Raw genomic sequence first — 27314 nt, 5'->3', positions numbered from 1 at the left:
ATTTTCGGTGCGCCACCGTATGACAAAGTACTCGCAGGCAGAAGTAGTGTTGTTTTTAGGGTGCGGTTGCTCTTGAGTGTAGAGTAATTACGGTAGAGCGCAAGCGCAGTGTAGCAGCATCATCGCGCTGTAGACTAGAGGCAGGCAAGGAGGAGGAAAACAGACTGCGAGCCGAGGAGGAACAGAACAGCACAGCAGCCGTTTGGACACAAGTTGGATGTTTTCGCTGATCTTTTTACCACTTCGCCTGCTTTGCTTTACCCGGCAACGACCCCGGACCTATCGATGATCTTTGAAATAACTCGCCATCGCGCACTGTTAGTCTGTTTGACTTCCCCGAGCTCTTGGTGTCAGGCATAACAAACGGGTACGTACTGACTGTCTGTCTGTAGCAGCAGAATTAGCCATTCTGCTAGCACCACTACTTTCCAACATTTAGTAACGTTACGGTGGGGAGGTTGGTTCACCTTCACTCCTTCCTTCAGTCTGGATCTTACAAGTCAGCAAGTTTAACTAGCAGGCTGGCTAACGTGACGTAGCACGGCCATAGGGTTATTACACTTTACATAACGGTACTGTAACGCCGAGCTCCATGTGTTGTCATGAACTTGATCATTGCGATGGAATTGGGGAAACTGGCGCTAATTGGTTTATTGAGCACTGCACTCATGCTTACTGGCCTTGTTGTCATTTGAAAGGAGGCAAGCAAGGAGCTTAAATGCACTTAACCCAGAACATTTTTTGTTTGTTATTAGCTATATTAAAACTAAAAGCTAGACACACACACACGTACACTCACAATATGACATTACAATTTTGTATTACAGTTGAAACTGCTCCAGTCCGTGGCCCATCATGGAGGAATCTGTCACCACGTTTGAGACCCACCTGACAGCTGTCATGGACAGCCTCATCCGAGCCTCAGTCTGTGAGATTACCAAACTCTTCCAGGAGACGGTCAATGACTACCTCGTGGAGCTGTCACTCAACAGGAAGGAGAACGAGACTCTGAAGCTGCGGCTGAGGTTGACCGACAACAAGCTGAGGAACGAACGCAAGTATGGCATGGGGTGGGCTGCGACCCGCCGTGGTGCCGGGCTCGCTGCCAATGAGGACAGACGAGTCGGAGGGCGGAAAAAACATAAAGGTGAACTGGGGCCTTGTTTAGTATTTGTCAGTGTCACCTTGTGTGCTGTATCTATGTATATATGTATACGTATGACTGCTTTCAAGCCTGTCTCTAGAGCTAACAATGGTATATTTCACCTTTTGGCTTGCTTGACTGATGATGAGTGGAACTGCCTGTACATGCAAATTCTACCTTACCCTATCTTTATTTAGTAAAAAAGGAAATGTGTCATATGTTCACTATTTTCTGTTTTTGAAATACGTGATATATAGGGGGTGTTATAACAATGTATTGCAGACAGTGATTACGTGAAGACAGACACACTTGTTTTGTTGGAAACCATCTGGCAAGAGCTGATCTCTCTCTCCCTCCCTCCTCCCTCTCTTCCTCCCCCGCCTCCTCTTCATGCTCGCTCCCTCTGTCCTTCACCTCCCCCTCTCCTCTCTCTCCACTGCATTCTGTCCCTCCCACTCCTCTGTGCCTTTTGCACACTCTCTCTCTCTCCCTCCCTCCCTCCTCTGCACTCCTCTCCCCACCCCCACCTCCTCCACTTCTCTCTCCTGCTCTGTTCCTCTAACACTACCTCCTCCCCTTCCCGCTCCTCTCTCCTTCACGCTCTCTCATATCCTTCCTTTCTCCCTGCCCCCACCTCCTCCACCGCTGCTCTCTTCTCTCCTTCATCACGCTACGCTGTACCCGCCCCCCTCCACTCCTCTCTGCTCCCCCACCCACCCACCCACCCTCCCTCCCTCCCTCCATCCATAATTACACACTCCCTCTCCACCTCCACTTATACTCTCGCTCACCCTCTCTCTCCATCTCCCTCTCTCTCACTGTCGTCTCTTTCCCTCACTTGATTCTCCTTCAATGTCCTCCTCTTCTCTTTCATCCTGGCTCCACTTCTCTCTCTCTCCCGCTCTCTATCTCTTTTCTCTCCTCTGTCACGTGTTCTCCTCTCCTTCCCTCTCTCCTGCTCTCTGGACTGTCCTTCTCCACCCCTTCTCTCCTCACTCGTTCATCATGTTCCCCCTCCCTCCCCTTTTTCTCTCTCCCTTCCCCCAACACCTCTCCTCCCACTTCTTGCCTTCTCTCCTCCACCCCCTCCTCTACTACCTCTCCACCCTCTTATCTCCTTCATCTCTCTCTCCTGCACCTCCCATCCACATCTCCTCACACTTCTCTCGTTCTCTCCCATTCCGCCCTCTGAGCCTTTCCCTCCCCCTCATTCTTTCTCTCTCCTTCCTACCATCTTGCTCTCCCTCCCTTGTACTTCTCCTCTCTTCTCCTCTTTTCTATTCCCTTCACTCCTCCACAGGAGGCAAACAGAAGCAGAGCCCAGCGGCAGCCTATGGAAAGGGCTGGCCTGGAGGTGTGTGGGAGGAAGGAGATGGCGAGGGAGGTGTGGGAGGAGCTGTGGGTCTCGTTGCCGGAGCAGGAGGAGGTGGAGGAGGGAAGGAGGCCAGGGAGATGTACCTCATCCAGTTCCCCGGGGATGAAGAGGAAGAGGGAGGGATGGTGGATGAGGACGAGGAAGGGGAGGGCAGCCTCGGCGGAGAGGGGGAGGAAACGGCTGACATCAAAGAGGAGGTGAGGGAGACAGGCTCGCTCTTTCAGGGGAGGAGGAGGAGTAGCAGAAGCAGGAGAATGTAGCACAGCATCTCTGCCCGCCTGGCAGCTCCATTTGGAGAAAAGGCTGTATGGAGTGAAAACAAGAGTAATACAAGGAATGAGAGTTCCACTGGTGTTAATGTTTTTCAGTTACTGAATCACTGCAGCGATGTGGTGGGCAAAGGGAAAGGTATTGATTTGATATTTAGATGGCAGAGGCACCCATTGAATAGGTCACTCCATACCTCAAGTACGGGAAGCTTTTAGGCAGGAATACATCTGGTAGAGTTGAAAAGCTCTTTGATGTTCCACCTACGTGACGTGACCCAATGGTAGGGCACGTTTACGTGCCTTCACCTGTCTTGAATATTCAAAGCATGCAGACAACAACATCGGAAGCCATTGCAGAGGTGTGCTTTGCTTTGATAGTAAAAAGTAGTAGTAAAGAGTATCACTCTTATCATCGTACATCATCTCATTCTGGCCAATCACAATTTGCGTCCTCACTTTTGTCTTCAGTGTTTGTGTTTACACAAACCCTCAAAGCTGGATGTAAAGACTCTAAAGAACTGTGTCTGTTTTAAACATAATGTAACAGTGGTTTGGTTCGGTATGATGAGCTTGCTTCACCCTCAGGTGTGGCTGTGAGTAGGGCTTTAAGCAACTAGTCGACTATTCAACTGTCGACTAGTAAATCCACTAGTCGACCTTGTTGGTACTAATTAACTAGTTGATTAGGAAAAAAAAATAACTTTTTTCCCCTCTGTTTTTGTAGGCCTCAAGATCAGCTAATTAGTTATAATCACAGTTTAAAAAATGTACACAGTTTAAAAAAAATACAACTATTATTTATTTATTAACTATTCATTGGGTCCCATTCCTGAAAGGTGCATATGATCAGAAATAGTAGCATTAATCTTTATTAATTATCTGAATTTGGTCTTTGGCATGGTATAAAATGTACTTCTGTTTCGAAACATGTAGGAACAATACTCTGACATTAGAATTGCCTTATTCTTTGTGAAGTGCCAATGAGGGTGCGGTGGCATAGTCGGTAGTGCTGTCGCCTCACAGCTGTGAGCGCCAAACCTCTATTAACGGAATAATGCAAATAGACTTGTATACCGAACGCCAGGCTCAGAGTCAGACATGAACACGTTACATTTATGTACAATGTACTGTTCGCATTAGGCTTATGGTTATAAGTTAACCAGCACCATGTGTGAACTCACGCTGGCTTTAAAAATGTATAAAGTTTTGTCATTTAGCAGATGCTTTCATTTTTTGACCACATTGTTATTCTGTAACTCTGATTCTGTATGCAGTTTCCTCAACTAGAGGGCTACCAGCCTGCTTCTCTCCGGCTAATCAAGGAGGCTTTGAAGATGGACCCCCCAACGCAGAAAATTCACAGCTGCTCTAGAGCCCACAGTGAAGGTAATGAGAAGAGATCTCAGTCCACTCTGTAGGCAGACCCCCTACAGTGTAGGGGGTCTGTGTGGGAGTATTTTGTGAAATGTTCAGAAGGAGTCCTTGGTCAACGAGTGGAAATTATCACTCATGGATTTCTCTTCCCATGCCTCTCTATCACTGTTTCTCTCAGGAGACCTGTCGGATGTTCCTCCAGATCTACAACCAGGTGAGAGAGACGAAGAGGAGTGGGATATGGACTCAACTGAGCCCTCAGAGGGTGGTATGAGCGTGGAGGAGCTGAGAGGGCTGGAGACGGCGCTGAGGGCAGAGAGGGGGCGTGAACAAGCTGCAATGAGAGTCTCCAACCCTGTTACTCCAGACCCCAACATACTGCCAGGCAGCGAGATCAGCCTAGCGCCCAAGTACATTGGCCTAGACGGGCTAGAGCAGGATGGGGAGCTGGACCCACAGCCCCCTACACTGGAGAGAGAAGACCTGCTAGGTCAGGACAGAATGAAGGATGGACCGAGGCTTGGAGTGGAGCTGAGATCAGGCTGGTCTAAGATGAAGTCTGAGGATGGTGTTGTGGATCAGGAATGTTCAGAGGAGCTACCACATCTTTCAGCCCCTGGGAGTGTGGGCGACAGCGGAGGGGAGGAGGAGGGATGTGGAGACCTGCTGCACTTTTGCCCCCAGTGTGGAGGAGGCTTTGTCTCAGAGGCTGAGCTGGATGAGCATCCTTGTCCCCTAGGGGGCGCCCACTTCGAGGGCAGTGGGGCAGAAGATACTCCTTTCCCCTGCGCCTCCTGTGGAAACTCCTTCAGCCACGCCTGGGCCCTCAAGAACCACGAGTGCGCCTGTGCCGCCGAGCGACCGCACTGCTGTGAGCTCTGCGGGAAGCGCTTCACACATTCACGCTCGCTGGAACGGCATCAACTGGTGCACACAGGTGAGAGGCCTCACCGGTGCCCACAGTGTGGCCGCAGCTTCAGTCGTCTAGGCAACTTGGAACGGCACCTGCGGATCCACACGGGCGAGCGTCCGTATGGGTGCGAGGCATGCGGGAAGCGGTTCAGCCGTGTGGAATACTTAAAGAGACATCAGCTAATCCACAGCGGTGAGAAGGCAGCCAACCAGTGCTCCCAGTGTGGGAAGAGCTTTAACGAACCAGAGCAGCTGAAAAACCACCAGTGTTTTTATAACATTTCATGAGAGGCCGACATTGATGGCACTCCAGTCACAATTCAGAATGATTTCACTTCGGTGGAATTTGCAACCTTTTTGCAAAGAGGATATTGAATCATGTTTAAAAGGTTTGTATGTAAGGGATATGGACTTGCCCTTTATACTGCCCTCAATTAGATGAGGGATAAAACATCTTTTTATCATATGACCATTATAATTACATGTCCAGGTGACTGGAAGTCATTTGTACATTTCCATAAATAGATCATGCCAGATGTTCAGATATTTTGATTGCAGGTGTTGTCCTTGTATATATTGAAAGTTCTTGTATGTATATTTATGTTTCTCAGAAATATCTTTGTATAAATAATTTTCATGTCTAATTCATGATGGCCTTGGTTTTTCTGATAGTATCACCATGAATTTTGTACGATTGTATTTGCTCATGACAATGAGAAATAAATGAAAAGAAATGACATTGATTCCTTTAATATTTTTTAATAAGCTTTTGACTGGCAGTCAATTCAGGAGTCTCACTAATAGGCCAGTCAATCTAAGCTAAAAAGGGGCGTGACCCAAAATAAATTGCAATAGAGCACCGAAGTCTGAGGTCAAGACAGCTTGTTTATTTTTGGACCACAATGCTTATATGAAACGATTTTAAGATGACCCCATTATCTCTATAGATAAATTACTAACGTGACCAGGCAGAACCAGGGGTTGAGCGAGTGACATCACAATTTCTGCGTTCTTTAGTAGCCTAATTGTTCAAGGTTTTGGAATGGATTCAGAATCATGAATAACCCCTAGTTTGACACTCACATGCTACTTAAAGCATAATACAAAATTGAAATGTTTGCCTTTTTTAATGGTACCCCAACATTCGACCCCTGAATTGACCATGATACACACATTTTCAATACGAAAGCGATTACTATTGCAATTTCTTTTGGGTCCAACCTTAGATTGACTGTCTAGCTCTAGCCTATAACTGACTAGGCCACCAACTAACTGACTGTCCACACAGAACATAAAAACATGACATTTGACAAAAATGACATTACAGGACAAAATAAAAATATTTGACGAAGTCAATTTCATTCCAACTTTTCTTGGAAGAGAAAAAAAAAGAAAATCATAAAATCTACTTGGCCTTCAAATGCCTATCCTCGTTATCATTATTATTGAAGGTGGTAACATCCATTTGCTCAGTACGATATTTCGGTTGCATATTTAGAATGTGTGCAGGGTTGGGTACGTTGAATCTAGTTTGCATTACTATGATCTCCAATGGAGGATTTAGTTGACACAATGAAATAAAATGGCGATAGTATTCAGTGTGGGGGCAGACACAGTATTTCTCTATGGGGACACAAAAGCGACACGAACAGTAGGACCCGGAAATATCTCTCGAGGGGGGCGCTTAGGTCACGGCTAAAATACTGAATTGGCTGTCTGATTATTGGTTGTCTGACTATTGGTTGTCGGCTCTGAGCTTTCCACTCTGCGCCAAGGACTATTTAAAGAGGACGGGAAGCGAAGACCGTACGGTGGACTCCATGTTCCTCCCTGGAAGGAAAGAAACATGCGCAATAGGTAACCTATATGCAGCCAACACTTCCGCGTTCAGCTTCCTTGGTCTCAACCAAAAACTCAGCTTCCCATCATGTGCCATAAACATACAGACAGACAGAGGGACATAGGGACACACATTGCTGTTCATTGGAGTGGCTGCACCACTCAAAAATAAAATAATTTTGAAAATAAAATCCTAATCATGACTGTGTGTGTGTGTGTGTGTGTGTGTGTGTGTGTGTGTGTGTGTGTGTGTGTGTGTGTGTGTGTGTGTGTGTGTACTGTAATACCCTGTTCTGGCTTTAGGGACTTGATAGCACCCTCTTGTGGCATATCTCCTCTTATGTACAGTATGTGTTAGAACTAGGTGTAAGTTGATTGTATAGACACAAACAGAATGTTTAATTAATGTTTCTTTCTTAACTGTATTCACATGGCTCTTATGTCAAATGACAAGAAGAAAATGGTCAGTGTGGGAATATATTATGGTCAATAGAGTAGAACACAGGGTGCGTTTTCTTTGCAGAATAAAAACATTAGTACCGAGGAAGAAATGTGTGCTGGTCATTAATGTTGGTTTTTAACATCTGGTGATGTTTAGCCAGAATAGCCACCATGTTGGTGACACTGCCCATGAAAGAGACTGACGGCCACCGCCTGCCTTTCCTGCAGAATCTCCTCCAGGGTCTCCAAGGCCATCCGCCTCACATCATACCCGCGCACAGAGGCCTTCGCTGTTGGATCCACGGGCACAATCTCCTCTCCGCTGTCACGGTCATTTCTCCCCACTGCGGCATACGAGGGGAAATACAGACGCAAAGATTCAGGACGGCTGACATTGTAAATTGGGCAGCAGTAGGCAGACCATAAGTATTCAGGCACTGCCACCCGGTCTTTGATCCAACGTTCCCCGGAGAGGTATGGCAGTGTTCCGGTGATCACGTATGCAGGCCCTGTGCAGAAGGCCACCAGCCTGGTGCTCACGTCGGACTCCAGCACGGCCCAGGGCCCAGAGTTGGAGCCAAGGCGCTGAGGGACGATATTGGTCAGGGTGAAGGTGGCCCGGCGGTCATCTTTGTTCCGGTGGTGCAAGCTGGGGTTGAGATGGCCCTTGGTGTAGGTGGAATTGGTGTAGTCCTGAAGAACTGCCTGGCTCTCAATCACATTCTGGCTGACGGGGCCATGGCGGGGGAAGCTCTGCATCTCTGGGCGAGCATGCGAATACGCCAGCTTAAAATGGTAAGAGACAGATGGGGATGGTAAGGCTGACATTAGGCCTACAGGGGGGGGGGGGGGGGGATTGATTGATTGAATGAATACCATGCAAAAAATATATAAGCTGGAATCACTGACCGGGCAAAATCTTGTCCTTTGGTTTACTTTTTTCATTACATTTGTTGCCATTTTATCACTAGCAAGATTTGCCTCTACTGTAAGATGGAACCCAGGTAGTTATAATTTCATATTTTCTAGTGATAAAATTGTCACCCACTTTAACTGTGAAGCCGTTGGCCTTGATGAGGTTTAATTTTGACCCAAATAGAATGGATTCAGTTTTATCCAGATGTAATGATAGTTTGTTTCTTTGTTATCAGCGAGCCAGGTGCAGATAGTTGATCCTACTGAGCTGTTGTCCCTGTCCAGCAGAGCAGAGACATCCGCGAACAAGAACAAATTGCAGTCACAGGCTGATGGCATTGCATCTAGCTCACAGATGTACTTAAAAACCAATGCTTTTACCTTATCCATCAATATAGAGTGATTTTGATTTACGATGTCAAAAGCTTTTTGGAGGTCCAGTATGACCATGCCACCTTGTGTTTGATGTGGTTGGTTCTTTTTTTACTCAAGGGTTACTGGGTAACTGGGTTATACTAGCCTCTATCCCAGCCTTACTCATCTGCGAAGAGAAAAGCCTGGTCACAACCTAAAGCAGCCAGAGTTCTCACAAAGACCAGGAGATATGACCATATTACTCCTGTTCTTGCCTCACTGCATTGGCTACCAGTCATGTACAGAATTGATTTTAAAATTAACTTGTTTGTTTTTAAATCACTAAATGGACTAGCACCTACTTACATTTCCGACCTCTTGTCCCCGCACATACCTTCCCGTAACCTCAGATCAGCAGACAAAGTCTTACTCAACCCCCCCAACACAAAGCTGGTGACGCAAGGCGGCAGAGACTTTGCTGCTAGGGCTCCACTGCTGTGGAACCAACTACCTCTGGAACTCAGACAGACCACTTCAGTGTCCACTTTTAAAAAACTCTTAAAAACCCACTATTATTTAAAGGCTTTTAATGAGTTTGAATGAACAGTCCCAGTCTCTGCTTTTTATCTCTTATTATTTTTTGTATTTTGTATTTGACTAATTTTCATTGTTGATTTTAATTGCCTTTGTGTATTGTATGTGAAGCACTTTGTAAACTTGTTTTTGAAAAGTGCTATACAAATAAAGTTATTATTATTATATTATTATTAAAGCAGTGTCGGGCCGGAACAGGTCTTGACCTGCGTCGGGTTATAATATAGTAACACAGTTTTGGAAAATTTGGAAAGGGAAACTGAAAGCACAGGTTATGTAGTAGGCCTATTAGTTTCCTTTCTTATCTCATTTGATCAAAGATAAGTGCGACATTCTCCATGTTTTACAGTATTTATTGAAAGGCCTGTCTCAAAATGGACAATCTACAGTACATACCAGTATTTAATTAGTACATTTGACATGGCTTTCTATGACAGTATGACATTAGTACATTTCATAGCTGTCTATCTCACATGACATTTTCAATGCCTTTACATAAACAAATCCTGTTGCACAACATTAAAGTGAGAAGTTCATTATAGGGTTGACAATTCTGTGAGCATAATACTTCCACAAATAGTGAGTTTGGAGAGAAACAAGCATTTGTGCACCATAAACTCTGCTACAGCTACTTTGATGCTGGTATTGTAGCACACTAGCACATTAGGAATTCGGATGCTGTAATCCTCCAAAGAGCTGTTGGTACACTTTTTCCCCTGCCAGACACTAATTCTTTCAGAATGATTATAGAATAAAAATACAAAGTGCTAATTTAGAATTAACACACACAGATTTGATAAATGGTGTATATATTTTACTAATCTACTCAATAGAATATGCTGTAGCACAAGGATTAAGAAGCTCACAAGCGCGCGTGCACACACACACACACACACACACACACACACACTGTTCCTTTTCTCTCCTTACCTGTGGTTCAAACATCCACTTCTTGGTAGGTCTTTTTCCTTCTGGATGGGTGAGTAGGTAAGCAGAGTACAACGACGTGTGATGCAGCCGGTCATATAGGCTGGCAAAGCGGTACTGGTTCTTGTACCGCTGGCATATGGGCTGATAACGCCTTGTATTGAGGCCCTTTGGTGGAGTGCTCTTGTAGAAGAATTGGGGGCAAGCTGAGAATTCTCCAACCTCTCCCAGGACCAAGACACCAAGGCAGGTAAATAGAAGCAAAATACCTCCTTTGGGGAACTCCAGTATCTCCCTTGGGACCATTTGAGTGCAGTAGAGAAACTGCTGTATCTAGGTGATCTCAGAAAGAAAGAGATGCCTTTCAGCAGAACTGTACTGGCCACTGTCTAGTCAGAGTTCAAACAAATTCTTAGGTCAACTTCCTCAAAGAACTTCCCTTCCAAGCTGGGCCGTAATCAGCTGTAGTGAGCCTTGATCACAAATCTCCTACACTCTTTTATCACAGCTTTGTGGGAGGCGGTTCCAACTAGACACCACCACTCACCACCCCTTCCTCTGCTTCGTAAATGACAACATTTCCCAGCTGTCTTCTGGGAAACAGTTATTGTTATTTTTCTAGTCAGCTATTTTGAGGGAGACTCGGGGCTATATATCCCTTAATCCTTATCCCTAAACTTATTTGCCATTTTTTTACTATTTTAAAAAGCCTTTTAAAATAGTTAAAATAGCTGATCTACAAGCTCACAACATGTAGATGTAGATCAGCTAGTTGAACTATTTGAAAATTATTTTCAAAACAGTAAAAAAATGGCAAATAAGTTTAGAGATAAGGGATAAGGGTGGCACAAGATGGAGCCCTCCATCTCCTTTCAAAATCCTTGACAATTTCTCTCACTGGACTGAGATCAAGTAGGAGTTAAAAAAAAATAACAATAATAATAATAATGCATTTTATTTATAAAGCACATTATATTCTCACAAATCTCAGAGTGCTACAGGGTTAAAAGCATGGCAAAAACTGCATCTACTATACAAGTGAAAAGGTGTACCCATACTCATTCTTCATGCTCTATCTCCGACCGAACCACACTTTCACCACACATCTCTATATGCAAAATAAATTCGGCACGCTCCCCGAACTGACATAGGCTATTTTTCCGCCGTTCAAGTGTCTTATTTACGTCTTAAATATTACTTTTATGAAACATTCCTACACGGAACACGGAATCACTGCTGCCCCAACACGGTCAGAAACAAGCCCAACAAGCCCTTTAAACCACGCTACTTACATACACTACAACTCGCTTACAATTCGCTAACCTGGCAACACCCTGCCTCATACGTCACCAGCTCTGTTCCTCCTGGCCTCCGTAGTCCGTCGCGCTCACAATCTGTCGCAGCCATCTTGCTTTTCATTTACAGTGGACATTTTATGCAAATAAATTAATTATAGGTCCAGCAAGCACATCATGATGGTCTGTTTGTGCTCAATAGGTCACAATAACATTCCGAATTTAGGTGTTGTGTTTTGTATGACCTTTTCCCCAGTAGTACTTTCATATCTATCTCAGCTTTTGCCTGATAGCACACATGCTAACGTTAGCAGCATTACACCGATCACTTTGCCTATTTTCGCCACACAGCCAATTTACTTCCGCGAGCGGCCGGGCCATTCCGCCCATGCGAATGCATGGAGAAAAAAAAGAGACGCAAATCCAGCTGGATCGGAGCAGTGCCACACACACACACACACACACACACACACACACAGAGAGGAGTTGACAAGTGAGAGAACGACACGGCTGTTGCGTTTCACCATGGCCAGTGCTGTTGTAGACAGCGACGACGATGATACACGGAAATAAGTGTGGAAAAGAAAACAAGGCAACACGTCAAATATGGGCCAGCATCTTAGCAGACACCACAAAGACATCGATCTGTCCAACGACGATGGTACAAAGACAACAACACAGCCAACTATATTCTTATAGAGAAAAGCTCTCAGCTAATTCGCCCCGTGCAAAACAATTAACGCACGGAGTTGCGGTCTGCATGCATAGCTGCAGACATGCGACCACTATCAGTGGTGGAAAACGCTGGCTTTCAATATTTAATGAGAGTTGCAGAACTGCAGAACCACGTTACAAAATGCCATGCAGGTCACACATGTTTTCACTCCTAAAATGTATACAACTAATAATACATGTGAAACGTTGCCCGTTAAAATCGTTTTGTGTAAAAGATCGTCAAATATATGGCCGTTAGTACTGTTAATTCAACATCCGGTGAGGGGAGGATACGGATTGTGTATGGAAATCAGCGCATACAGTGGGTGGGCTTTAGACCGGATGTAAGCCACATCCACTAAATGTACACTAAATAGAAATAGTATACAATACTGCATAAAATGGTGTAGCCTACTGCAGCTATTTATAACCAGGTAGTGTATAAGTGAAATTGAACACTTAAATTAGTATTTAATACTTGAACTAACAACAGATGGGTCTATATACTATTTGTCTTTTTTTTTCTTCTTTCTTTTACTTACTTAGAGCTTAACAACAATGTTACAAGTCATCTCATCTTAAAGAAACATTTAAAAAATGTTAGGGCATAAAACCCAAAGTTGTTAAACCTTTTATTATTCTCATTCTGATTTGTTATTTATACAAAATAAATGTGACTTATTGGGAAACAAGTGTTTTTCTTTACAAACCAAGATATTGCCCTAAATTATAATGAATATAGCCCTCAATGCTGAAAAACAAGGTTTTAAAAAAATAGATTGAAAAAATTTAATCGAACATCGAAGCAAATCGTGAGCTTCAAATCGAAAATTGCATTGAATCGTGGACTAGGCCAATCGTGATAGCGAATCGAACATCGAATCGAATCGTGAGCTGCAAATCGAAACTTGAATGGAATCGTGGACTAGGCGAATCGTGACAGCCCTAATGTATACATACGCCTGCACGCACACACACGCACATGCACGCCTGTAAGGCCCCCCCCACACACACACACACACACCAACATGCGATTCATTAAATAACTATTTCCTTCTTCCCATAGTGCGTGGCGAAGTAACTCTGGGATTGAGTGGCCGCGTAGCGGCCACGAAATTCTAGTAAGCAACAATCAATATCATTGGACCAAGCTTGGCTGAACTTGTTAAAGAAGTAGGTCTTTAGTCCATTCTTAAATCGATGGTAGCTACTGGGACGTAAGTCAGGACTTGATGACCCCGGCTGGGTCACCTGAGTGAGGGCCGGGGTATGATGTTGGAAGACCCGAAACCCGATGACCGTGGGATAAATCACTGACGATACGTCCAGGGCCAGGGTGCATCCATGCAATGTATTTTAGTTTTAGTTATTCTATTTATAGTTATGGGACATGGTTGGATCTGGCGGGGGGTGCAAATAAGGATGGCATTAAGGAGTTTAATGCCCACAAGCCCAAAAGTGAGCATTAATGATGAAATTCCTTCTTATGGGATGGTATCACGAGTAGTTTTTAATTGAAGCAGTGGATGTATGTTTGTAACTAAGCCTGCACTGCTATTCATTCAATTTCCCCAGATGTATCCGTTGGCAGAGATCTCTGAGAAATATCTCGCTTAACTAATGCCACACGGCCAATACTACCAAACTATTAGTTTTATGCTGTCTGAATTACTACTGTGTAAGACTGTAAGTCCTGTAAATCCATTTGTATTCTCATACATTTAAAATGTTTATACATGTTTTTCACAGTGGGCAGTAGTGGGCACTGATGTACATTAAATAAACTTAGGGCCAGGAATACACTGAAGTCTTGATCTGAACAATAATTAACAAATAACAGATATAGAAAAACTATATATATATATATACTGTATATATATATATATACACACACATACACATACACATACATACATACAGGCCCTATATATATATACCGGTAGCCTATAATAAGAGAGAGCAGGGGAGAGACATGCAACAAATGGTCCAGGCGGCTGGAAATGGAACCAGGGACTCGCTGTGTGGCAATAGTCATCATCACCCACGCACCTTCAGTCACCAGAAAAATGACACTTCTTCTGACAGTCTGTGTTGTGCTTACAATTTAGGCATTTAGCAGACCCTCTTAATCCAGATCCAATTAAGCAAGAACAAAAAGCATGGCAATACATCATTTACATATATAGTATACTATATAGTGCTATGTTTATACATAAAATGATACATAAACTGCCACCTAAGTCTACATAAAATGCTGTCTATAGTTACATAAGTTAAGCCTTTGCTCAGTTTGCTGTGCCTATCAATAGTCTACACTACAGAAACTGGTTGGACAGTGAGTCAAACAATCTGTGACCTGTCACAGCACAGATTGGAAAACAAAAGTATACTTGTTGCTTTCTCTTCGCAGATGAGTAAGGCTGTATAAGTATACTTATTGCATGGTCATCCACAGGTCACTTGTGGATGACCATGCAATAATAAGTATAGCCTACTTTTGTTTTCCAAAAGTGATACAGTTTCACATTCCCTTTCTGCTTCCCTCCTGAACAGTCTGCAGGGATGGAGTGCTCAGAGCTGAGTTTATTCCAGGGCATGTATTCCTACTTCCCCACTCGACTCCTCAGAGTGAACTATAGTACATTAGGACAATTATAGTTTTAAACTAAACAAAAAAAAAGAAAGGGAGAAAAAAACGGAAAATCACTGAACAAATATATGTATGATACTGTATATACACTCACATATATATTTGTGTTATGTAATAATGGTTAGGCTTAGGTTATTATTAGGCTAGTTGTCTTCTGTTTAACTTTTCAAAAGTGGGACTGGGAGTCGGGACCAGGCAGAAACGGGAAGGACTGGGCTCGGTGAGCGCAGTGCGCGATAGCCCTCGAGTGCGTGCGTGCGCTGCTAGGCTGGGCTTGCGCCGAGCCGAGCCTGTTGGCGCATGTTGACGCATGACTCCGTCTTCTTCCGTGAAGAAGAGTCTGCTGTGCTGGCTGTGATGTGCTGTCAAACCACACCCTCCGTCCCAGCTGCTGCACCGGGGCGTAGAGACTAGAGACCCGGCCGGGACTTTTTTTTTGGACAGCAGTCACAGCACAAACTTTCCCCTCAGCGGTACTTAGAACAGAACTCCGTTCACGTTCATAATGAGGAAGACGCAGAATGGCGGAAGCTAGTACGCTTGAAGAACTGCACTTCGAGCTGACTTGCCCCGTGTGTTTGGAGCTGTTCCGCGAACCGGTGATCCTCGAGTGCGGCCATCACTTCTGCCGTGTCTGCATCGCCCAGTGCTGGGAGGTGAAGGCCGACGAGCTGCCGACTTGCCCGCAGTGCAGGAAGGCATGCGCCCCGAAGCTGCGACCCAACTCGCTTCTGCGTAACGTCGTGGACAGTGTGAGGAGAGCCGGGGCAATGGACCCCGCAGTGACGAGACCACCCGGCGGAGACCCGGAGTGTTCGCCAGAAGAACCCGACCAGGACCGCGAACCGGGTTCCAGTATGAGCAGCGTCGCCTCTTCCATCGGATATTGGCCGAGTCGTGCCATGGACACAGCGGATATGTGTGAAGAACACGAGGAGAAGTTAAAGTTGTATTGTGAGGACGATCAGATCGCTATCTGCTTGGTGTGCGGGATGTCCCGCGACCACAAAATGCACAATGTCATTCCCATAAACGAGGCGTTTGAGAATTACAAGGTATTGGACCCATATAGGCTCTCTCCTCTATTCCTATTGGACTATTTGGTATTAGGATACCCTTCCTAAAAGTGATCTTTCTTGTCAGGTTGCCTTGATTGATTGAAATTTGTATTCCGTTTGTAGAGGTACAGGTCAATACAAAAACTGCTAAGAGGATGCCAGGAAAAAGACTTCAGATGAATTGAAAAGGGTGGACCCTATTGTAAACAAGAGTAACGCTTTATGGTGTCGTTAACAGTTTTTGTATTGAGTTGTGCTTGAAATGTACTGTAATTCTCAAACTGTTAATACATACTTCAATCAAGCAAGCAATACATCAAGGTCCTCAATTTTCAATTCATGTGTGTGTTAACTGTGTTTATATCGATAATGGAGCTTTATGGGGATGGAATGTGCCTCAGGTGGCCCAACATTCATACTAGGGTTTAAATCCAGCACTCTATAATTAACAAATAAAGTGATTTGGTTGGAAGTTATGGGGTCTGAATCAGCCCTAGTCTAAAGTTGGGACAAACGGCTCTTTCACTGCGAGGATCGTGACGCGGCAGTTATTTTAAAATGAGGCTTTCCCTTTAGCATCCTGAGCACTTGGGGAATTCAGCAGACCAGTGTTAACCCCCCTCCCCAAACATTTAACCATTCAGTTGTGCATCATCAATGTTTGGTGACTCAAACCACAACCGCATGAGTTTTCCTTTCTTTATTATATATATATATATTATTTTTTACTTGGTTTGTTTATATCTGTTGTATTGGAATGGGTTGGATCACTTGGAGTTGGATGGTTCAGTTGGTGAAGTTTGTGAATGAATCATGTGTCTCTCATTCAAGGTGGTCTTCTTACTAAAGAATGCAAGCACCAATCAAATCAGTGCCACTAATATTTCCTGTAGACTGTCACTAGACCTGTGTCATGTGTGTTTGCACTGCCTTGCAATTGACCTATTTCTTCTGTCACAGGATAAGTTGGCTGTTGCTCTTGAATGTGTCCAGGAACAGACGGATGAAGTTTCGCTATTTCAGAGCCAGACCAATGAAAAGATCCTCTTTATTAAGGTATTGTGTGTGTGTGTGTGTGTGTGTGTGTGTGTGTGTGTGTGTGTGTGTTCTTATTTTGTATTATGAAAGAGCATGTATTAAAAGACCATTTCATAAATCCAAACCAAACAAACACTACACATACTGTGTACTCTGTCTGTAGTGTGTCTGGTGTCTGCTGCGTCAAACCAGAATTACTGGCCCCAACATATCATTCAGTTGTATTCTCCCACCCTCTAAAAGAGGTGTGACTCATTGACTGTGTATCATGCACTCACCAATATACAATTACAATTATATGGCTGCATGATGCATGTAAACATTTATGGTATGTTTTCACTCATTTATATATAGAATAAGCAAACGACTGAGATAGTACTTTCTTGTGCGTTTGGGGTGAGGAGCGCATATACACTTTTTACGTCTGTATATACTTACATACGTTACTTACGGTACTACCGTACTTGTGTATGCTTGTACTGCACCCCCCCTCCCTAGCAGTAAAGTACGTCGGATTGGGAACAGAGTGGAAATACCTGCTCCCTATATGGTCTGTTTTGTAAGCTAATGACCGAGTATGTATGTGCCTGCCTACGTACTGTAAGGGGTTACACACCCTAACCGAGATATGAGCAGGACAGGAGATAAGAGCAGTTGCCAGTTGATGACAGAGTTTGCTTTTTCCACTATTGCTTTTACACAATGTGTATGTATACAGCTTTGCGAGGGCTTTGTCCACAAAGCTGGAATGTTGAGGAATTATGAAATAGTTCAGCTACAAAATAAAGACTTGCTGCTCCTCACCTTTCAAGAAGTTATTACAGACTTAATTACAGAGTACTGAGAGTAGACCGTAGGTTTAATTTGGCATTTAGTTTAGGCATTCAACGATGACGTTTCAAGGTTAGAATTTTGGTTAGGGAATTGATGTAGTCAGTCAACAAGACAAGTGTGTTTGTGCCACTGTGCGCACGTGTGTGTGTGTGTGTGTGTGTGTGTGTGTGTGTGTGTGTGTGTGTGTGTGTGTGTGTGTGTGTGTGTGTGTGTGTGTGTGTGTTTCAAGAAAATTACAAATTATTCAAGACCGTGTGGTCTTGCTGCTACAGACACTGAGCTTTTCTTACAAAAAACAAAGGTCTGCCTTCCTTCCTATGTATGCAGCTCTCTGTAAATCTGTTATGTGCAAACTCTCTGTCTTTCAGTTCTCTGTTTGTCATTGGCAGGATGTGAGAGTGAACTAGGTTGAGGATGTTGGGCAACTCTGCCCACTAGAATGTTGAAAAGCGTGTGTGTGTGTGTGTGGGGGGGGGGGGGGGGGGGGATGCAGTATGACAGCAGCATACCTATCATTCTGCATGTTTGTTAAAAAGTTCAAGGTCAACCCCGTTAGTTGACCTAGACCCCCTCCCATTTTGTTCTACGGTTATATATTTGCGAAAAATCAATCAATCAATGAAGTGAGTGGTGCAACTCCATGTGGGGGTCCCCGGCGGGGGGGGGGGCTCCAGACCCATAGAACACACCCAGAGTGCCGGCCCGATTCCGGCGAGCCGTCCCGCGTCCGAAACGGTTGAGAAATGACAGAGTTACCTCTACTGTACTGTACTGTCACTGTACTGTACTGGCACACCCGAAATCACCACATAAATAACATAATTAATATGTGCGTGTGTGTGTGTGTTAGGTTGCACATAGGTGGTGAAAAACAACCATGCTGTTTTCGTGCACAGACCCACCCACTCACTCAGACACATAGCTCCGTAAGGGGGTGGTTATAGCATTGTGATGTGCTGTGCCTGTGAGCTTGGAGATCAGTTTAGTTTTGAGGGTCAAAAGGAAACCCTGGGCGAAGTGTATGTTGTGTACTGTATTTTAAATACAGTATATGTGTCCTCACTGCCAGGAACATGTAGGAGACCTGGAGGAGCAGGTGAGCGTGCAGTTTGAGCGCCTGAGGGAGTTTCTTCGTCAGGAGGAGGAGAGGGTGAAGAAGAAACTGCAGAAGGAGAAAGAGGAGAGACTTGACCAATTGGAGGTGGCCCTCACCCAGGCCACGGAGCAAATGGGTCAACTGGAGAAAACGACCGCCCAGCTCCGCATCAAACTGGCAGAAGAGGACAACCCGGAACAGCTAAAGGTGAAAGAATGGAGAGAGAGGATTGAGACATGCATGGGAGAAAGACATAATGGGGTGTAGGAGACGGTATTTTAATAGCAAGTAAATTTAAAAGCACAAAACACACAAAATAAAAATGGGAAAATGTTAAAACAAAACAACACTAGAAAGCAACAGGCATGGGAGGGTTGAGCAGTGACTACCATATCAATATTGTATTGATGTTCTATTCTGCTCTTTTCCAGGGAATCAAGGACTTCATTGGAGGGTAAGCAACGGAAATAAATCAGCCTTATCTGATCTGGTCAACAACCAGCTGGGATTCGAGGGCCCGCATGACTGCAATGAGTGCTTATTGAGTTACTCAATGATCTCTAAATACAAAGTAGCTTAGTTTACCGTTATTGTAGGCTTCTGTCAACACCATTCTAAACAACAGGAGCTGTTCAGTACCGGATAGGTCAAAAACAAATTAAAGAACAGTCTCTCTCTCCCTCTCTCTCCATCCATCCGTCCCTCCCTCCCTCCTAGTGCTGAGAGTTGGTTTGAGCGCCCTACAGAGGTGAGTATGGAGCTGAAGTCTGGAGAGTACATGGGACCTTTACAGTATAGGACATGGAAAAAGATGATCTCCGTTCTTCAGCCAGGTACAGTACACACACACACACACACACACACACGTTTATGCCCACATGCACACACACACAAAATAAGTATTCAGGTGGGCACAAACATTTTGGCAGTATTTTTGTAATTTATTATGTAATACATTCACGGGGTGTCTGACTCTAGCCATACTATAAGCTCTGTTCAGAAGATGAGGTTTAGGAAAACCTCAGGTCTGGAATTATTCCACATGTTGGTAGCTTAACAGAATTAAGAGGAATACTCTTGCACTACTGATTTGTTAGTGTTAGTGTACCGGTAGGTTTATTGCTGAGTGAAAAAAAAGAGAAAGTAAAGAAATAATGGCAGTATGGCACTTTGACCTACCGTATATTAATTTGCCACTTTTTAAATGTCTATTTGTTCATTCTATTCTTTTATTATGATGATTAAAATACCTTTATATGTCTTCTAAAATGCACTTACAGTGTATTAAATGTTCTATAGCCTATAAATGAACCAAATTGACCTTGCACTGGGACCGTGACCTTTATCCCATTTAATTTGGAGGAAAAAAAAGAGAGAGAGGTCACCCTATCACCTCAAAATAATATGCCAGGTATGATCCAAATCTGATTAAGGGTGCATTCACAATTTCACACCAGGATGTTTTACTACTCGGAATTCGGAAAGTGGGCTTCGTTCGGGCAGGTGTGAAGGCTCTAATGAAGAGATAGAACCCCTTATTGCAATGTGGCCAGATGATCATATTGTGTGTGTGTGTGTGTGTGTGTGTGTGTGTGTGTGTGTGTGTGTGCGTGTGCGTGCGCGTGTGTGTGCGCGAGCAGGGCTTAAAGTTCTCTGTCCTGGGGACATATGGGCCATTTATTTATGAGATCAGTGCGGATCTGCAAAAAAAGGTAATAAGGGGGGTGGGGGGTGTATGTAGCCATGGCCACAGTGTGAATGACATTAAGTCGTCTTATCCCCTTCGTTGAGCCTCTATTCCGAAACAATCAAAACGCCTAAACCTACGCAATCCTATGCTTACGTAGGGTTACAGCTATGCAACATCGATCTCGCACTAGTCTTTGTTCTATATACAATATACCCTTATATATACACAATATACCGTACCCTTATACAAAAGTTCTATATACAAATACCTCAGCGATCATCCTTACTCCTGACGGAGAAACACCATCATTCCCCATCCTTGCTGGCATTCTCCAAGGTGACACACTTTCTATTGTGCCCCGTTTCTATTTATTATTGTTGTTGATTATGTTCTCCGTATGTCAGTTGATACCATCAATGATGAGGGCTACCAACTACACCCTAGGAGAAGCTCTCGTCATCCTGCTAAATACCGACACTGACTTCGCTGATGACATCGCGCTTATCAGTCAATCATTGGAATACGCCCTTCAGTCTCTTGAGCAGGCCTCCAAGTTCCAACTGTGATGGTCTTTGTCTCAACGAGACGAAAACTGAATACATAAATATATGCAAATCCAACAATAACCACATTATAAAAACACTTAACACTCCTCTGAAACAGGTTGATGACTACAAGTATTTGGGTTCATATGTATCTTCTTCCCAAAAGGACTTTCAAACTAGGAAGGGTATGGCCTTAAGACGACAGTTGAGCCGATTATACTCTATGGCTCTGAGACATGGACACTTTCAAATAAACTAGAGAAACGGTTGGATGGCACTTACACCGCCTTCTAATGAGAGCGCAAATCTTGGAAGAGCCACCCGTCGACTAATCTAATAAACGGCAAGAACACAGTTTTCCGGCCACTGCTACAGAGCTGACAATGAGGTTATATCTTCCCTTCTTCTGGAGTCCTGCCTCAAAGCAGACCAGAGGTAGAAAACTGTCGTTCCCTGATGTCATCACTAGGGACACATGCATCAGTAAGCAGGAACTGGGGGTGGCAATGAAGGACCGGGAAGTCTGGCGTGGCATTGTGAAATCATGATCTCGACCGCGGTCGAGATCATGATGAAGTCATCAAAACGCAGCATATACTTGATACTAGTCAAGAGATCTCTCCAAACGTCCAAACTACCAAGCTTCCATTCGCACTCAAATAATATTTAATCTGCAAGCTCAGTGTCACGAATGCTACGGGCTGTGAGCTTGTATATCTGCTATTTGCGGCACGCAACACAGTGCACAACTATAAGCCTGATTTCCCCCTGCTATTCTGACTTAAAAGTAGCACAGGTTTAATTTACCACTGAAGTTATGGAAGTTTCTCCATGGATCATGGCAGCGTCCAAAAGATGAAATTACAGGAATAATGGAAGTCACTGGAGTTCTAAATCGAAAGTTGATTACACCAGCAACAGGTATATGGAATGGAATTATTTTGTTGACAGGGAACGCAGCCGTAATTGACAAAAGTGCTTAAATTAGACGGCGCTGCGGAACATTGCTATTTTTGTCAATTAGAGATTTATTTGTCTCTCACAAAAGTTAAAAATAAGAAAAAGGCTGCACACTCGTAGCCACGAGGCTGTATATTTATTGACAAGAATCCAACATTTCAACCTAGAGGTCTTCTTCAGGGAATAAACCAGCCAGAGGACAAACACACACTTTATAGGGGAGCAACAACAGGTGGACTCCATAGGGAGTGTGGTCGTTATCAGGAAAAAACAATCATTGTGATTGGGAAGCCATATTGAGGCAGGTAACCTTGCATTATGCCAAATATAACCAGAATAAACATTCAATGCACAAGATGTATTTACTGTTTAGTGTTTAGCTATAATGTGCAATAATAAATACATTTTAAGTCATTGGTTAAATATTTGCAATAGCATTTTTATAATAAGAGATTTAATACATTTTAGCAATCATCTAGAAAAGCTGGGGAGACAGAATACAAAGGTTTTACAGAGAAAACACTCAAAACACTATGAAATGTAAATACATTAAGCGGAACAGGGCAGTTCTTTGGTCAAACTCCTGAAAGAGAGGAGGCCGAATTGATAGGGCACCCGAGGAGGGTCTGTTATATTATAGACCATACTAATTACAATTCAAGTGGCAGGAAGATACATTTCAATATCATAAATAGAACCCATATTTTGTACAGAGTCAACAAGAATTTAATTGGCAGTAACACTGGAGGACAGGTAGAGGGGAATGGGTTTGAAAAGAAGGTTTGCAAACTTTAAGCTCTACCAGCTGTTACAGGAAAACTCTTAAATCAAAATCAATGTTAAGGCCGTTAGGGGCAAGGGTGTTGATCTCACAAAAGTTACCCATACAGGCGTGCCAATGCAAACACTTCGGGGCGGTGTTTCTGTTTCATCTCATCTTTTCTGGACTGCTGTCAAAGCCAGTCACGTCCGACCCTCCTTTAAGTTTCACTACCAACGCCTCCATATCGCTCGATTGGACCAGCTGCTACCACACAGGAGTTAAACAAAGGCAGTCGAGCGATAATCATGTAGGCATTGGTAGTGAAAGAACAGACCCGGACGTCAGGTGCTCTGAAACACACTACAGTGCTACCGGGTGTTTCAATAACAGGCGAGGATGCACGCGAATCATAGTGTGTGCAAACTGCAATCATAAGGTGGTCAGAACTTAAAGGGATATTTCACTTTAAAAAAAACTTGTATATCTGCTATTTGCTGCACGCAACACCAGTGCGCAGGTATAAGCCTGATTTCCCCCTGCTATTCTGACTTAAAAGTAGCACAGATTTAATTTACCACTGAAGTTATGGAAGTTTCTCCATGGATCATGGCAGCGTCCAAAAGATGAAATTACAGGAATAATGGAAGTCACTGGAGTTCTAAATCAAAAGTTGATTACACCAGCAACAGGTATATGGAATGGAATTATTTTGTTGACGAAGGCAGCCGTAATTGACAAAAGTGCTTAAATTAGACAGCGCTGCGGAACATTGCTATTTTTGTCAATTAGAGATTTATTTGTCTCTCACAAAAGTTAAAAATAAGAAAAAGGCTGCACACTCGTAGCCACGAGGCTGTATATTTATTGACAAGAAGCCAACGTTTCGACATACGAGGTCTTCTTCAGGGAATAAACCAGCCAGAGGACAAACACACACTTTATAGGGGAGCAACAACAGGTGGACTCCATAGGGGGTGTGGTCGTCATCAGGAAAAAACAATCATTGTGATTGGGAAGCCATATTGATGTGCTATCAAAACCAATTGCTTTTAGCTTGTTAACCAGTATGGAGTGGTTCACCGTGTCAAAAACCTTTTGGAGGGCTTGTACAGTACAGTACAGTACAGTACAGTACAGCACCACTCACTTCAGACGGGTCTGATCTTTTCTTTTTGCATTAGCCCCTGGTGCACGTGTGTGTGTGTGTGTGTGACTGTGTGTGTGTGTCACACTGTACACAGTATATAAAACACCCCAATTGCATCATTCCTTTCTAGCTATCTCAGAGGTGACCCTTGACCCGGACACAGCCTATCCCCGTCTGTGGGTTTCGCCATGTCGCACCAGCGTTCGAGTAGGGGACATCCAGCCCAACCTGCCCAACAACCCTGAGCGCTTCACCCGCTACAACATTGTCCTCGGCTTGGAGGCCTTCTCCTCCGGCAGGCACTACTGGGAGGTGGATGTGGGCTCTAAGACCGCCTGGGGCCTGGGTGTGGCCATTTCCTCAGTCAACAGGAAAGAGGAAATAAGCCTCTGTCCAGAGGATGGTTTCTGGACACTGGTGCTACGGGACAACAGCGATGGCACCAGCGAATATGAAGCATGCACTGACACAGAGGAGAGTTTGTTGCTTCCCCAAAGACCCCCCAAGAGGGTGGGCATCTACCTGGACTACGATAGTGGCGAGGTGGCGTTTTATGATGCCGGGGATATGAATCACCTGTTCACCTTCTGCGACGCAAAGTTCAAAGAACCCGTTTACCCGTACTTCAACCCCTGGCCTATTATAAACGGACGCAACCGTGGGCCCCTCGTCATTGTACCACCTCTGCTGTGAGATGTTTGCCACATTAACGCTGCTGCTATGAGACGCTCACATTTATAGCTTAAAGCTGCAATCTGTAAGTTTCATGTCCTAGCCAGGATTTGAACCCAGGAATTCCCTGTGGGAGACAATTGTCCAGGGTATACAGTGTGCTTATGACCTTCAGGCTGTACTACTACCAGTCACCAGGCTACATTTTCCAATGGAATAGTAGGAAGACTGTCCTCAAACCACTGCTAGTTATGTAAGGGATAATGTATGGCTAAGTGGTCACCGACAGGGTGATTTATCTATAAACAATGACCACCTAGCCATACATTATCCCGCTTATTACACGGCTACTTAATACAAATTAATAAATTGACCCAAAAGTCACAACAAAACGAAATATTTCCTTGCTTACGGTAATGAACGTATTCCAAGTTGGTGCCACAGACATGCTCTACCGTCCATACACAATCGTATTCTTTTATAAGTTCCAGATTGCAGCTCCAATTCCTCATCAGCTATTTAAGAAATGTCACATTCTTTACGGAGCACCTTTGTCGCCAGCTCCTCAGCTCCATTTGGGCATGACACCACAGTGTTTTTATTATTCACACAATAGCATGAACCCACTGCCATAGATACATGCCATGTGATAACATGAGAACCTGCTAAACCCTGTGACCTAATGACTATGCTTGAAAGATGTGTGCTTACCGTAAGTCGATCACATGGAAATAAGACTGGACAAATAAGTTGGTAATGTGTTTTATATTGGGTGGGAATACTACTAGAAGATTTGGGTAAGATCTAATTATCATAACTTTATTCTTTTGAGAAATGCCTTGCTTATAATACAGTATCTAACCCTATAACAAACAATCTTTAAAAAATGTATAGTGACATTCTAATGATATCCAACACATATGGAACTATTACATTTGTATTTCTTATGATTATCATAAATGTACAATTCATATGCCCTTACAATGGATGGACACATACTTTCAAAAGGCTCTATCTGGTTGTTAAATATATTTGATTACACTTATCTAGCCATTTGTCATGATGTAATTGATCGCGCAGGAGTTTTAGGTAGATGAGTGTTGTGGTCTGTAGTCGTTTTATTCCACTAGAGGGCAGCAAATCTTAAAATCAACGGGCACAACCACTGATCTATTCAACAGAATTCCATGCAAAACTATTGTTAAAGCCCATCAGCTCAGTCCACAACCTCATTACCTCATTCAAAGGTTTCTGGAAATGATTTGTTTCAAATATATTATGTTGGATTATGCCACTAACCACACTCTCTTTTAGCAGCTTTGGATGAGCCTTTTGGCCCTTAGGTCTGTTTGAAATGTTTCATATCACTGGCATGTTTTCTGTAATACTAGTCCTGGACAAAGTAACAGCACATTGTTGAAGCAACATTGCACAATACCAGTAGTCACCCTCCAATCACCAGCATCTGTGTGCTTAAATGTATTGGGTTGACACTAAGGTCTCGGAGGCACTTGCCTGTCGGGCAAGTACTACTTGCTCAAATGTCATGTACACTTGTCTGTCGGGCAAGTACTACTTGCTCAAAGGTCATGTACACTTGCCTGTCGGGCAAGTACTACTTGCTCAAAGGTCAAATGTTGTACCTCAATTTGTATGCCAAATACCTATAAATATGATTATGACTATAGGTTCACACTTATTTTTAAGTTTAGCAACAGTGAAAACTGCACTAGGTAAACAATTTTACATTCCACAGACCAGAAGACGGAGTGCTCTGTTCAGTTTTAGACACATCTAGTGTTTTGTATATAGACAGTTGCGTCCAATCTCAAACGAGCACTTGCCCGGTCAGGCAACCTGAAAGCAACCTCAAACCAACAACCTGTTGCATTGATCTGCTTTTCCACGCATATTTGTGGAAGGCCATGTGTTTTTATCAAGTATTTTCACTTTTTCAGGAAAAGAAAATGGACAATTCATTTACCTTCTGTAAATCATCTAAATACTTCATCTTCTGTGTAGAATGTTGCATTTGCATAGTCTATACCCTATAATGCATTCCATCCAGTGAGCAAGTTGATCATTTGACTTCTGTGGCAAACAAATAAATGATGAGAATTAGTCTGACGCAATTAAAGCTCATTCAAGATCCATGACATGTCTGTTTTATCTCTTTGCGTCATCTGCCTATACATTAACCATGGCCCTGTCAGTATCTTAGTGGCCTTGTTGTGGTTAGAGTGTCCGCGCTGGGACTGGAAGGTCAGGGTTCCATCCCCGGCCGGGTCATACCAAAAACTGAAAAATGGGACCCACTGCCTCCCTGCTTGGCACTCACCACTCAGCATCAAGGGTTGGATTTGGGGTAAACTAGTCCCTGCGACATACTGTACTAGCATAATGTCCAGGGGGTGTACTTGTACATCAAACTGCCTCACGCTACAGAAACGAGATAGGCTCCTGCCCTATGGGCCACATGGCTTGGCAAGGATTACTTACTGGCAGTGTCTCAAAGCCAAGACTTACGTCCATATCCTCCTCCCCGCCTCTCACTATCCTGATCTGTAATTAGATATCATTACAGACTGGATGGCATCCAGTAGTAACACTAGCCTTCTTTACTTCTACCTTACTGCTCTCTCTCTGTCATCCATCCCCTACTACTATAATCTCTCCTTCAATCACTCCATCACTCAGGAATCGGATCA

The 27314-nt window shown here is 43.9% G+C and overlaps 3 protein-coding genes across 4 annotated transcripts; 2 read left to right on the top strand and 1 right to left on the bottom strand.

The window, feature by feature from the left end:
* Positions 1 to 49: 49 nt before the first annotated feature.
* LOC308323177 (uncharacterized protein) lies at positions 50 to 6910 on the top strand. Of its 2 annotated transcripts, XM_080774846.1 has the most exons (5): positions 50 to 367; positions 828 to 1147; positions 2445 to 2716; positions 4063 to 4174; positions 4341 to 6910. In XM_080774846.1, the coding sequence occupies exons 2-5, from the start codon at positions 856 to 858 to the stop codon at positions 5360 to 5362; spliced, it is 1698 nt and encodes a 565-aa protein (XP_080630972.1). In that variant the 5' UTR covers positions 50 to 367; positions 828 to 855; the 3' UTR covers positions 5363 to 6910. The 2 variants fall into 2 exon arrangements, with proteins under 2 accessions (XP_080630972.1, XP_080630971.1); XM_080774845.1 differs by lacking the exons at positions 50 to 367; positions 828 to 1147 and having other exon boundaries at positions 1337 to 2716.
* Positions 6911 to 7507: 597 nt separating this feature from the next.
* Positions 7508 to 10486, bottom strand: LOC308322167 (endonuclease domain-containing 1 protein-like; the record flags this gene model as incomplete). Its single annotated transcript, XM_080773360.1, has 2 exons — positions 10148 to 10486; positions 7508 to 8140 (listed from the first exon to the last, which is right to left on the bottom strand). Exons 1-2 carry the CDS (start codon positions 10448 to 10450, stop codon positions 7508 to 7510), a joined length of 936 nt encoding a protein of 311 aa, XP_080629486.1. The 5' UTR covers positions 10451 to 10486.
* A 4162-nt stretch (positions 10487 to 14648) lies between these two features.
* Positions 14649 to 25483, top strand: LOC308322648 (zinc-binding protein A33-like). The gene is made up of 6 exons (XM_080774035.1): positions 14649 to 15858; positions 16822 to 16917; positions 18803 to 19036; positions 19261 to 19283; positions 19547 to 19662; positions 24065 to 25483. The coding sequence occupies exons 1-6, from the start codon at positions 15325 to 15327 to the stop codon at positions 24625 to 24627; spliced, it is 1566 nt and encodes a 521-aa protein (XP_080630161.1). The 5' UTR covers positions 14649 to 15324; the 3' UTR covers positions 24628 to 25483.
* Positions 25484 to 27314: the final 1831 nt, after the last annotated feature.

The sequence above is a fragment of the Protomyctophum bolini genome, assembly GCF_963924005.1.
Source record: "Protomyctophum bolini genome assembly, chromosome: 10".
Lineage (NCBI taxonomy): Eukaryota > Metazoa > Chordata > Actinopteri > Myctophiformes > Myctophidae > Protomyctophum > Protomyctophum bolini.
The sequence above is the reverse complement of the archived record's forward strand: the minus strand, read 5'-3'. Positions and strand labels throughout refer to the sequence as shown.

Coding starts and splice junctions, on each gene's coding strand:
- LOC308322648 (XM_080774035.1), top strand. CDS start 15,325: ATGGCGGAAGCTAGTACGCTTGAAGAACTGCACTTCGAGCTGACTTGC. Junction 15,859..16,821: donor AGGCGTTTGAGAATTACAAG/GTATTGGACCCA, acceptor CTTCTGTCACAG/GATAAGTTGGCTGTTGCTCT. Junction 16,918..18,802: donor AAAAGATCCTCTTTATTAAG/GTATTGTGTGTG, acceptor CCTCACTGCCAG/GAACATGTAGGAGACCTGGA.
- LOC308323177 (XM_080774845.1), top strand. CDS start 1,997: ATGTCCTCCTCTTCTCTTTCATCCTGGCTCCACTTCTCTCTCTCTCCC. Junction 2,717..4,062: donor CGGCTGACATCAAAGAGGAG/GTGAGGGAGACA, acceptor TTCTGTATGCAG/TTTCCTCAACTAGAGGGCTA. Junction 4,175..4,340: donor CTCTAGAGCCCACAGTGAAG/GTAATGAGAAGA, acceptor TGTTTCTCTCAG/GAGACCTGTCGGATGTTCCT.